The sequence below is a fragment of the Alnus glutinosa genome, chromosome 3, assembly GCF_958979055.1.
Source record: "Alnus glutinosa chromosome 3, dhAlnGlut1.1, whole genome shotgun sequence".
Lineage (NCBI taxonomy): Eukaryota > Viridiplantae > Streptophyta > Magnoliopsida > Fagales > Betulaceae > Alnus > Alnus glutinosa.
The window spans coordinates 24,257,792-24,270,579 of record NC_084888.1 but is presented as its reverse complement, the minus strand read 5'-3'; the positions used below and the strand labels follow the sequence as shown (position 1 = coordinate 24,270,579).

General features: G+C 37.4%; 2 protein-coding genes across 2 annotated transcripts; one reads left to right on the top strand and one right to left on the bottom strand.

The window, feature by feature from the left end:
* Nucleotides 1-2,498: 2,498 nt before the first annotated feature.
* On the top strand, nucleotides 2,499-6,662 carry LOC133864231 (mitochondrial arginine transporter BAC2-like). Its single transcript, XM_062300517.1, has 2 exons — nucleotides 2,499-3,301; nucleotides 5,577-6,662. The coding sequence occupies exons 1-2, from the start codon at nucleotides 3,053-3,055 to the stop codon at nucleotides 6,267-6,269; spliced, it is 942 nt and encodes a 313-aa protein (XP_062156501.1). The 5' UTR covers nucleotides 2,499-3,052; the 3' UTR covers nucleotides 6,270-6,662.
* A 648-nt stretch (nucleotides 6,663-7,310) lies between these two features.
* LOC133862204 (pyridoxal 5'-phosphate synthase-like subunit PDX1.2) lies at nucleotides 7,311-8,745 on the bottom strand. The gene has a single exon (XM_062297968.1). It carries the CDS (start codon nucleotides 8,706-8,708, stop codon nucleotides 7,530-7,532), a length of 1,179 nt encoding a protein of 392 aa, XP_062153952.1. The 5' UTR covers nucleotides 8,709-8,745; the 3' UTR covers nucleotides 7,311-7,529.
* Between the last annotated feature and the right edge of the window lie 4,043 nt (nucleotides 8,746-12,788).

The following is a 12,788-nucleotide window of genomic DNA, read 5'->3' as shown; positions in this document are numbered from 1 at the left end:
GGCAAATTAATTATGAGTGACACATATCTAAATGTTATATATATGTTCACATGATTTACCACATAATTGTATGTATGAATGCGGACCGCTCTGAGTGATAAAGTGGGGGGTGGCGTGAGTTAGATGGCGGGCCCAAAGCCAAAGGGCTAAAACTATCCTCGAGGCTCGAGCATTGTAGTTGATGTCAGCCGTGCCTAATAACCCCATTTATTTTAACTTATTTTGCACCCCTTTTCAACAAATCCAACTCACCACGGCACATGCAGACAATTCGTACCCTCCACTTATTTCTCTCACTATCTCCAATCTTTTCCATAAAGAGAGATCTGATTACGGTGAGGACGCCCTCACCCTATCTTCCTACGACCTCTCTCATGATCAGACGGATTTTCGTATGATCAAGCATGCATCCATGTGTGTGTTTTTTTCTCTTGTCTATAAGGGAGGGATCGAGGGACTAGGAATATGTCAAAATGGCTCCCAAGTCCTGTCAAGAAACCCAAGACCAAAGAAAAGCTCCTAAGTTGTATCAAGAACCCAAGAACAAAGCAAAAGCTCCCATGTAGCAAGGGAAAGCATTTGATTGACCTACACCTACGTGATGCCCAAAGGGCCAAACAATGATGTGTTTTGATGGGAATGAATGAGAATATGCTTTCTTTCTTTCTTTCTTTTTATCGAAGCTTGGATAGGAATGACAATGCTTGACATGACTATCAACACAACTCCAAGATATCAGGTGTTTAATAGTCTCTCTGGTTTTTTCTTTTTAAAAAATAATCAAAACGTGTTAATCTATATGTAAAAAGGGTAAGAATTTTGAACTGTGTTAAGATATGCACATAAGACTATATAGATCAACCATAACTCAATTCATTTAATTAAACAGGTCAAACTTTTAAATCCTAACCCGTTAGATTTGTGGGGTCGTGTCAAAAATTTTTTAGCGTTTGTGTTACGTGTCGAATTCAAATTATCTTGAAGTATGAATCAATGTGATGAGACTTCTTTAGAGAATAAGTTGAAACAAATTCTATTCATATTGTTAAAATATTTTTAAGTTAATCTATTTTTATGAATTTAAATTTAAAAGATAGTTGATGATTTTACATGATAGATAAGAGATAACGAAATGACCGACTCCCATTTCAATTAAAATGATTTAACACATTTGAATTCAAAACAACTTATTTATTAAATAAATTATGTAGGGTACTTATGTCATGTTAGCTGTTGGATAATCAAGTCGTCCAAAGATTGAAGGTGTTAACACGGTCAGATCAATCAAAGAGTATTGGTTGGGCTTCATCCATTTAATCCTATGCAATTGACTCGTTGTGATCCGCCAACACAAATGGCTACACTATGAGACGTCATACAAGGCATTCCTTTTGTAAATTCTCTCGTCTTTTGATGACGTGTCTTAATTTATGCAAGAGTAATGATTCACTACCACTTAAATATACAATTTTTCACCACCTTGTCACATAGACAAGGTGGTCCCCTACTAACTTTAGAGTTTTTTTATTTTTAAAAAATAAAATAAAGTGGGGGACCACCTTGCCACATAGATAAGGTGGTGAAAAGTTGTATATTTAGGTGGTAAAGAATCATTTTTCTTTATTCAAACAATTTGACTGAGCTTCTCAAATGTCATTTCAGCGTGTCCTAATCATACGGAGTTTTCCACCGACATATATTTTCTTGCGTCATTCTCACATGCACAAGATTTGGGATGAGAAAAAGAAAAGGACCTTTTTTTTCTTTTTTAAGAACAATTTACTTATCTTAGTCCTTATCACTTATGGTTGATACCATGTCACATAGCTCTAATAACTTGTTAGTAAAATTACTATTTTATTATTATTATTTAAAAAAAATAAAAAAGTAGTCCGTATGATAGGGAAGTCACCCCTTGTATGGTGAGAAGAGATTGTACTTCAACACGTTCCTCTTCCACGTGATGAGGTACAATCTCAGAAAAAAATTTAGAAAAATTTTAAATTGATTAATTCTTTTAAATGATAGGATAAATGTGATTATCACTTTTTCATTGGGTCGCTAAAATAGATCTCTCCCCTCTCCTAACACCGGCTACACTTTCATCGGTACTGTCCGGTGAGAAACGTACTTTTTTATTTAATATTATTGTAATTTATTAGTGACATTTATAGGTGTGAATCTACGTCTCTGTCAAATGATTGACGACAAAAGACTTTTCAAGAAAAATAACTTATCTCAAAAAGAAAAATTTATTAAAATCTTTTTAATATACTTTTGATACACACCATACTAAATAAATAATTTTTCCACTTTCAGAAAAAAAAAAAAAAAAAAAAAAAGGCACGTTTTCAACACCAGGCTGAAAGTACTAGAGAAAAAGCAGGCAGCGTGCGGTGCGTCAATGGGTACACGTGGCGTGCTCCTACTGCTCCTTCGGAAAGAAGACGTTTGCCTTTTGGTTTCTCAGGCACACTCCCAATAATTTTAGCAACCGGTGGGCTTTTGTTTTGTTCATTCTCGAAGTTGAGGCCTTGGGGCTGTTCTTCTCTGTTTTCTTTCTTTCTTTCTTTCTCTCTTTCTTTAGAAAAAGGAAGTTGAGAAAGAAGGGAGAAAATTGAAAATAGAAGGTATTTGGCAGGTGAGAAAGAATAGATTCTTATGGGACTTTGTTGTTTTTACGAGGAATCAAATAAATAGAGGGTTTGTTTTTGGTGGGAATGATAGGGAGATACCAAAAGTAAAGGCTTTTTGTATTTGTTTAAGGCACAGCACTTAGAGAGAGATAATTTGAAGGGATTTAGCAAGTGGATATACTCTTGAATCCTAATTGGTTATCTCTAATTTTTTTTTTTTTTTTTAGAGAGAGAGAATATATGTATTGTAATCTTTGAATTGTTCGTACACACACACACAACAACCACAGATTAATATATTTTGTCAGAGTACGCCAATGGGATCACAGGGAGTATTTAAGGAGGCAAAAGGAGAACTGGGTTTTCACCACAAGTGAGAACTCATTGGTAATAGTATCTGAGCTTTTTTGGGGGGAATGGGAGTGATTCTAATGGATTTCTGGCCAGAGTTTGTTGCATGCAGCTGGGGTAGAGAATTTGTCGCCGGAGGGTTTGGAGGCATTGCCGGTATAATCTCCGGTTATCCCCTCGACACGCTCCGTGTCCGGCAACAGCACTCGAATGCGGGTTCTGCCTTTCGCATCCTTCGCAATGTTATGGCCGCAGAAGGGCCTGCTGCTCTCTACAGGGGCATGGGTGCACCCTTGGCTTCTGTCACTTTTCAGGTATTTTCTCCTTTGTTTCTTTGCCAGTTTGATTAATCATAATTTTTTTTTTTTTTTTCAGTTCTTTTGTATTGATTATATGATCTTCCATGTCCCGGAGTTAGATTTCATTTATGTGTTTGTTTCTGTAACTTTAAGGTAATCTGTAATCACATTGAGGGTTCTGTAGTCCGCTTCATGTGATGTAAGGTATTAGAACCTGACCGAGATTCATTTACCAAACCTATTTTTCTGACCAAGTAAAGCTTATCAACCTTGCTTGGCTCTAAAAATTTCTTGGCTAAATATTATTTGGAAAAAGATTATTACTGGTATTATGGTATTTGCTAAGTATTACTGATGTGCTTTCCTGTCACACTAGTCGTTTTCGATGTCGGTTTTTATTATATAAAAGAAATGATTTATTTTTTTTTTTGTTTTTTTGTTTTTTTGGTTTTATTTCTGGTTGTCAGTGTCAGGAATCAGGCTGGAAAAACCAGCCTTTCTTGTCTTTGCAGATAGCTTACCAATACCAGTCATGTGATATGTGGCCTTTATGGTCTTTTAAATATTTTCTTTTCTCTAAACTTTCTTCTTTCATAAACCAAGGGACAAAGGAATTTTTGGGTCGTCCACACGTGGGTGGGGGGGTGGGGGGGACCCCTAGATTCCATGGGAGATATACCTCTTGTGTAGCCTGTAGCCTGTAGCCTGTGGCCTCCCACTTCTCAGTTTTCATGGAAAGGGAATATGACTTCAATGCTTTCGACATAGACTTAGGAAAGAGAATCCTTCCGAGAGAAATGCTATACATACTTCTCAATATGAACTCTCAAATACATACTATTTGATGAAACAGTAAAAATTACCAATAAATTGGTGAGCACTTGAAAGTGAAATATGCTTAGCATTTCATAACAATTCAGGGGTGTAGGGGATCCCAATCCGATCCCAATCCCTTTTTAGCTAAAGGTACTTTGAGACATACTCAGATCCAAATCAATTATTAGGAAAAATAGCTAAAAAAAAAAGGTATAAAGAATGAATGATTGGCCACCCATGAAGTCTTTTGAGGGTGGCCTACCACCCTAAAACAGTTGATAGGGTGGCTGGCTACCCCTTTTTTTCACCTTTTTTTTAAAAAATAAAATGAAATAAAATAAAAAATAAAAATAATAAAATTTGGGGTATTGATGATATGACATATTTTTAGCCTTTCATTACAAACAAACATTAGGATTTTAAGTGAAATAGGGATCTCAATCCAATTTTCAGAGCATAAAAATCCTTGCTTCAAGTTAATAATTAATAAAATTGGTGCTCTTTCAGCCGCGGCTACTATACCTTTCTTGTGAAGCCTTTTTGGCCTATTGTATCCGTGGTGCCTAGACTTAGGCTTAGATGGGTGTCTATGGATTTAGCAAGTGAGAAGGGTACATAATAGGAGCTCCTTTGCCTTTAGATTTTCCTTCTTTCTTTCCCTTTTTTTTTTTTATTTTTTTTTATTTTTTTTTATTTTATGTGGTAAATACAAGAAAAATTGGACCAAACTTTCAAGAAGAACATCCAAGGTCAGTAAGAAGGCTAGCAATACAACGAGGGAGGGAGGAAATGGAAATACTTCTAGCTTTAATCTCTATCTTCCATTCAAGGGCATGATTCTGGTTCAAGATGGCATAGGTGACAATTAATGAGTCACCTTCTAAAATGATGTTGTGCAAACCAAGCTCTCACACCTTTAGAAGGTTTAGTTTTCAGTGGTTTACACACAAGTGCGTTCAAAATCACATACCCATATAAATATCTAAGTTTTAATTCTGATGAATTGCTTCATAATGGAGTGTATTTAAGTAGAAAGATGCTGTCAATGCTACTGTTCAATAAATACAGGGCAAATGTTTGTACAATTTATGTTCCATTCTTGGTCCAGCGAAAAGGAAAAAAAGAAAAAGGTTTATATTTTTCGTATTAAAACGTGTATGAGCTTTAGGTATGTGTACATATCTATAATGTTGTTTAGAATTCTTGGATCTTGGTCGCTAAAATAACGGGTTCGTTTGTTAAAACTTTTTAAAGAGTGTTTTTTTGCTTTTTAGTTATGATGTAACATAAAGATGAAAGTAGTTTTGGATTTTTTGTGATTATTTTGTTTTTGGAGTTGTTTGTTAATGCTTCTGTCAAACGAGCTCATTGTAACTTCTTGTCGACGTGGTGATGGTTTTTGTTTTAGTTAAGCTGATACTACAATTCTTTCCACTGACTGGAGCCATGCTGACAATTCATTTGCACAATGCAGAATGCCATGGTGTTCCAGATCTATGCTGTCCTCTCTCGAGCATTTGACCCACCAGTTTCCACCAAAGATCCTCCTTCCTACAAAGGTGTTGCTCTAGGAGGATTTTGTACTGGCGCTCTTCAGAGCATGCTGCTCTCTCCTGTAGAGCTAGTAAAAATCCGGCTCCAATTGCAGAATAATAGCTATGCAAAGCTCCACCAGGCAGATTCTTACAAAGGCCCTGTGAGTGTTGCCAAAACCATATTCAAAACAGAAGGTTTCAGGGGAATGTACAGAGGTATAGCCATAACTGTGCTGAGGGATGCACCCTCTCATGGTGTCTACTTCTGGACATATGAGTACATGAGAGAGCAGCTTCACCCAGGCTGCCGAAAGAGCGGCCAAGAAAGCCTGAAAACAATGTTGGTTGCAGGAGGGCTTGCAGGAGTTGCCAGCTGGGTTTGCTGCTACCCCTTGGATGTTGTGAAGACCAGACTACAAGCTCAATCCCTTTCATCTCTACCAAAATACACAGGCATTGTTGATTGCTTCCGCATGAGTGTAAAAGAGGAGGGATACAGCGTGCTCTACCGAGGGTTAGGAACTGCGGTTGCAAGGGCTTTTGTGGTGAATGGAGCTATATTTGCTGCTTATGAGATAGCTCTGAGGTGCCTATTTAACAATGGGAGCATTCAAACAGAGAATGCTATTTAGGAAATACTCTTTCCTTCCCAGTAAACATGATCACCCTCTACATTTTCCATTTATTACCAAAATCTGTTGGAACAGTTGAAGAATTTTGTATGATATGCCATTATTGTTGCAGCATTGCTTGATGCATTCTCCAGAGATATCAACATTTCAATCAAAGAAATGTAATCTGGAAGAAATGGATTGAGATCTAAATTGGCTTTGTTATGCTTACTACCCCTCTCTAGTACCACTTCAGCATTTCAGTTGAATGCTGTTAAAATATGGCACCTGCTTTTTAGCGACTTTTTACCTAGTAATTTTCGTTTTTTAACGTTGTAAACCAAAAGTTCTGACAATAGTCGTGCAGTTCCAGTTATATTCATATGGAAATATCACCTGCTTGGCTTGGGCAAATTGATTTGAAGTTTATTTCATCGCAAGTTTCCAAACTTTCTCACGCAATAAGCTGCAGTATCGGACTCATAGTTAAATGAAAAAACAACAATAAGACGGATTGTGCTTAAGAATCAAAACACATATTATTTTCTTATTTTTTCTTCTGAAGTTTTTCTCCAAGTAATCTAAAGCCTGCCCAATGCCGAAAGCTAAATGAAAACTGCATAGTAAATATCATATTGAAGCATCCTCCAGCCCCAGCGTCTTCAACAATGTTTGTTTGTTTTTGCATTGATGTACTTGCAAGATGTGTTCCCCTTGGAGCATCTAAGGCAGTTCCACCTTGATGGAGAATTGGTTCTACATGGAGCCAGTTTTTGTGTGGCTATTGTAAACCACTACAGTGTAATCGTCGGCTATTGTTTTGTGTTTTTGAATGTCTGATGCAGTGATAAGTAGAAGAAAGAGAAAGAAAAGTTGCGAACATGTACAATTTTTTAGCCTGCCTTTGCCTGCAAAAATTGAAGTGATAATATGCATAAGATAAGCAAAAAGGCTTCAAAAAAGCTTGAAGCTGAAGCTGGGTGACTGGTATGATAAATATAGGAAGTTCTCTTCTCTTCCAAGCTGAAGTTGCATTATTTGTAAAGAAACAAGATGCCAAAGTACAATAACCAATTTATTCTAGTTTATTTTCTGTAGATTCAGATCAGATTAAGGGTAAAATGAGCACAGCTACAAGACAGACCAAGTATACACTCTACACATTATCATAGAAAAAAGAAAAAGAAAAAGAGAGGCCCAAACGCTCAACAACATAGAACAGAACACAAGCACATGCTCAATAACAGACAAGAGAAATACATTAGAGTGATTCAAGAACCACTAAACATCTCCATGTGCAAACTGTTCGATCCTATCCTCACCGAGATTCAGACCCGCCATGGTATCTTCCAACCCAGAGCTAGTCTCCACCAACACATGTGGATCAGTATAATGCCTAACAGCTTGAATTATACCCCGGACTCGCTTATACGGGTCCGAACACTCGAAGATCTCTGACCCCACGAACACGCCATCGCAGCCCAACTGCATCAGGAGCGCCGTATCCGCCGGAGACACGATGCCACCGGCCGCAAATTGTACCACTGGAAGCCTGCCCATTTGCTTGGTTTGCGCCACGAGATCATACGGCGCCGCTATCTTCTTCGAGAAGGCGAAAACTTCATCTTCATCCATGTTATTCAAAATCCTCATCTCACCCATTACTGCTCTCACATTCTTCACTGTCTTTGCTATGTTTCCAGACCCTGATAAATCCCCTTGAGTCCTTATCATTGCCGCACCCTCTCTTACTCTCCTTAACGCTTCTCCAAGATTTTGACACCCACAAACAAATGGGCAGCGAAAGTTATGCTTGTTAATGAAGTTTTCCTCGTCTGCAAGGGCTAAAGCTTCGCTCTCGTCGATGTAATCGACCCCAATGGCTTCGAGAATCTGGGCTTCGACGAAATGGCCGACACGGGCTCTGGTCATTATAGGGATCGAGACAGTGCGCTTGATCTCCTTGATGAGCGATGGGTCAGGCATGCGGGAAATGCCTCGGTGGAGAGGCTCCGATACAAGAAGACAGCAGGCGCCGGCTTCTTCAGCGATCTTGGCTTGCTCAGCGTTTGTGACTTCGACAATGGCCCCGCCGCGTAGAATTTGGGTCAGTCCCGCTTTGAGCGAAAATGGGTTCTTCGTGGCGTCGGTGATGGCGCTGCTGTTGTAGACCGTGACGGCTCCGTCTTCAGCCATCGCCCCAATTGTTCGTGAATTTGTCCGAACGAAACAGAAACCGGAGGACAGTAACCGATAGAATGAAAATGGTTGCTGCTGCTGCTGCTGCTGAATGGATAAAAGAGAAGTCTGAGATGGGAAATGGGGTGAAGGGCTGGTACCTTTGGGTGGGTTCGAGAAGTTTCGAGGGAGTTCAAGGCTGATTTTGGTCGGGGGCTCACCCAAAAAATGTAGAAACTTCGATTCTCTTCCCAAAATTCCAAGGTTGAAGGCATCTTCCATAGTGCCCTGTTTGGATATGGGTATGTCTAAATAACGTTGTTTGTGAGCCAATACTTAAAACTGTCTTACGACTTTAATAATGACCTTTATAATTTCTTAAATGCTTGGTTTGTTTCGGTATAGAATAATTTTGATATTCTTTTGTATTTAATAAGAGCAAAAATAGTAGTCAACTAGAAAATGATTTCTGTTTGACCAAAAATGCTTAGTAAATTTCGAAAAATAATTTACGCTTTTTAAAAACGTAAATCATTTTCTCCATATGGCAAATGCATTCGACCCTCTTTTAAACGACGAAGTCGACCTTCAGGTTCAAGTAGTCAACCACCACTAGAATCTGGCTGGTGCCGAAATTCGACAACGTCTGGTCACTATCGCCGAATTTCGGCAACAAGAATTCGGCCATCTTCGATGGAATTCAGTCAACCCAGATTTCGGCGGCCAGAACGGCCAAATTTGGCTAGAACGGCCGGGATCTGGCCAAAACAGCCAGATTTCGTCCTATTGGCTGGGATCCGACTGTTTTGTACCGTATTCCAGCCGTTCTGACTAGATTCCGGCCAAAACGGTCAACTTCTGGCCTACTGATCGGATTTAGGCACAAATGGCAAAACCCTACTGATTAGTAACGGAATCTCGTCACCGATGATTTTTATATTATTTTACATTAATATTTATATGTTATGAATAAAAATTGATTTTTATAAGTTAATATGATTGAATGAAAATATAAAAAATATTTGTGATTTTTCATACGCGCAAAACACGGGAATATGCTTTTGGCGAAAAACATTTTTCTGAAAAATGACTTCCCTGAAACCATTTTACGACAGAAGCTATTTTACGTCGAAACAAACGAAGCATAAATTTAACTCTAATAATCTACTTTAAGGGTTTTAGCTAGTCACTTTTTTTAACTATCAAACAATAAACACTCTAAATATTTTTTTACTTTATAACAATACTATTTTTTTAATCATTCACAATAACTTGCCACGGACTTGAAAAGAGAGGGAGTGATGGAAGACATCTTTTTGAAGTTTGCAAAAAGTATTATTGAAAAATTATAGGGAAATTATAGTTTAGTCTCCCAAACTGCCAACCGTTTTATAAGTAACTCCACAAACTACCAACACTAAGAATCTGGCCTCCCAAACTACCAAAAAAATTCAAAAATGCATATTTTGTCGAAATATGCCTATAATACCCCTGCCACATGTCATTTTTCAAATAAAAAAATTAAAAACTAAAAATTAAAAATTAAAAATTAAAAAACTATAAAGAAAATGGGTGTTTGGAGGGTGGCTGTGGCCTGCGAGCCACCCCAAAGGAGGCACCCGCCACCTCTAAGGGTGATTCGCAGGCTACCCCCTTAACACTTTTTTTTTTAAAAAAAAAAAAGAAAATTAATTTTTATTATTTTCTAATTGAAAAATGACACGTGACAGGGGTATTATAAGCATATTTCGACAAAATATGCATTTTTGAAACTTTTTAGTAATTCAGGGGGCTAAAGTCCAACCGTTGGTAGTTCGTGAGGAAACTTGCAAAACGGCTGGCAGTTTGGAGGGCTAAATTGTAATTTTTTCAAATTATAACATTGTCTTTTTAGCTCTTTAAATCTAAAGAGAAAATCTAACAAATGTTACGTTTAACGTCTGCTAAAGAGTCTGTTATATGGCTCTATTTGTGATTTTTGTTCAAAATGTAGATAAAATTTAAATATGAAAAGTCCATTGTGAGTGCTCTTAAAGCATTCATATTTAGCTCAACAAATATTCTGTTACAATTTAGCTAAAAAAAAAAATACATTTTTTTCTATTTTAGTTACTCACTTTTCCAATGCACCTACATCCGACTCAACATTTTAACTATTCTATTTAAATATTATTTCTTTGTCTATTTTCACTATTCCAAAAAAAAAAGAGAAAATCATATTGATTTTTTTAATTAATTTAACTTATGCATTGTTGAGCTACATTGCTCAACAAATTTGTTTAGCACTATAGCAGCTAGTCAAATCTTTAGTTAAAGTGACTAGCTGAATATGGGGCTTTTTTTCTTTTTTTCTTTTTCCTTTTTTTTTTCTTTTCTTTTTTGTATTTTTTACTTCAGGGCTAACCCAATGTGAGTGCTCTAACCCTTAGCCTTTATAAGTATATATGAAAAATGTAAAATCAATCTGTAATGCCTAAGAAATAGTTGGGGTGTTTGCTAGTTGTTGAACCGTAGCATTTGGAATAATAAAACACTTAGAAAATTTAGAAAATTCCAGTTTTATGCTTTCAATTAGAATTGGGAGTTTATCTGTTCGAACTGGCCAATGCAAAATGTAGTCCGGAGTAAAAAAAATAAAAAATAAAAAAAAATAAAAAAATAAAAAAATAAAAAAATAAAAAAATTAAGTTTTTTTTTTTTTTTTTTTGGGAAAAGTTTAGGGCTTGGGGGGCCTTCACCTAGCTACGCCCCTGGAGCCAAGCTTACATGTATAAGACCCTATAGATATCCCCATTACCTAAAGGAGGAGATCGAAAAGCTAGTTGGGGAAATGCTACATCTGGGGTAATCAGACGGAGCCAAAGCTCTTACTCATCACCAGTTCTACTTGCCAGAAAAGCAAATGGGAGTTGGATGGTGGGTGTGGACTATTGTGCACTCAACAATGAAATCATCAAAGATAAGTACCCAATTCCTAATATTGATGAACTCTTAGATGAATTGCATGGGGCTGTTATATATTCCAAGCTAGACCTTAGGTCAGGGTACCATCAAATTAGAATGAAATCTGAGGATCCAAAACTGCCTTTAGGACTCATGAGGGCCACTATGAATTTCTAGTTATGCTATCTGGAATTACTAACACTCCATTTACCTTTCAAGGGCTAATGAATGAGAAATTTTGACCTTACATAAGGAAATTTGTGTTAGTATTCTTTGATGACATCCTCATATACAGCAAAACCTTGAAGGAACACCTCAAACACTTGCAAGCTATGTTAGGAATCCTACAGTCCCAACTACTCTATGCTAAATTCTCTAAGTGCTCTTTTGGATGCCTAGAAGTTGATTATCTAGGTCACTTAATTTATGAGGAGGGAGTAAAGGCAGAGCCAGCAAAAATAGAAGCAATGCTTGAATGGCAAATACCTAAATCACCCAAAGCCTTAAGGGGATTCTTAAGTCTCACAGGGTATTACTGCAAGTTTGTTAAAGGATATGGAGGAGTAGCAGCACCTTTAACAGTTTTATTGAGAAAGTATTCATTTAGATGGAATGAAACGGCTGAGGATGCTTTCAATAGGTTGAAAAGGAAGTCATGTCTACCCCTACAGTCTTAGGACTTCCTAACTTTTCTAAACCTTTTGTAATAGAATGTGACACATTAGGTGGTGGGATTGGAGTGGAATTAATGCAGGAAGGAAGGCCCCTGGCTTACTTAAGCCAAGGATTAAAAGGCAAAAGTCTTTTGCTCTCGACATATGAGAAGGAATTGCTGGCATTAGTAATGCCCATCCTCAAATGGAGACACTATTTGCTAGGACAGACATTCAAAGTTCAAACTGACTAGCAGACAGAAGTGGATTTCGAAGCTACTAGGCTTTGATTTTTCAGTGGAATACAAATGTGGAAGGGAAAATCAAGCAGCGGATACTCTATCTAGGGTGGAACATGCCTAAAAAATTCATGCAAATGACAACTCAGAATGCAATAAAGAGAATGATGATCAAGCAGATGATGCAGCCAAAGGCAAGTCAGAGACTTCCCAACACATATAAGAAGAAGTTAAGGAATGCAATACAATCAGCACAATGCAACCAAAGTGGATAGAAGAACTAAAAAAGGTATATCCTTCATATTCACAACTCCAGTAATTGATATCTTAATACTAGGTCCAAATTCTACAACAAGTCTCCGACAATCCATTAGCAGGCCATATAGGTACCCAAAAAACATACTTAAAACTCAAAAATGAATTTTACTAGCTTGGAATGCGGCAAGACGTCAGGCGATATATCCTAGAGTGCGATGTATGTCAAAAGAACAATTTTGAAAATTTCCACCTAGCAGGCCTCCTGTAGC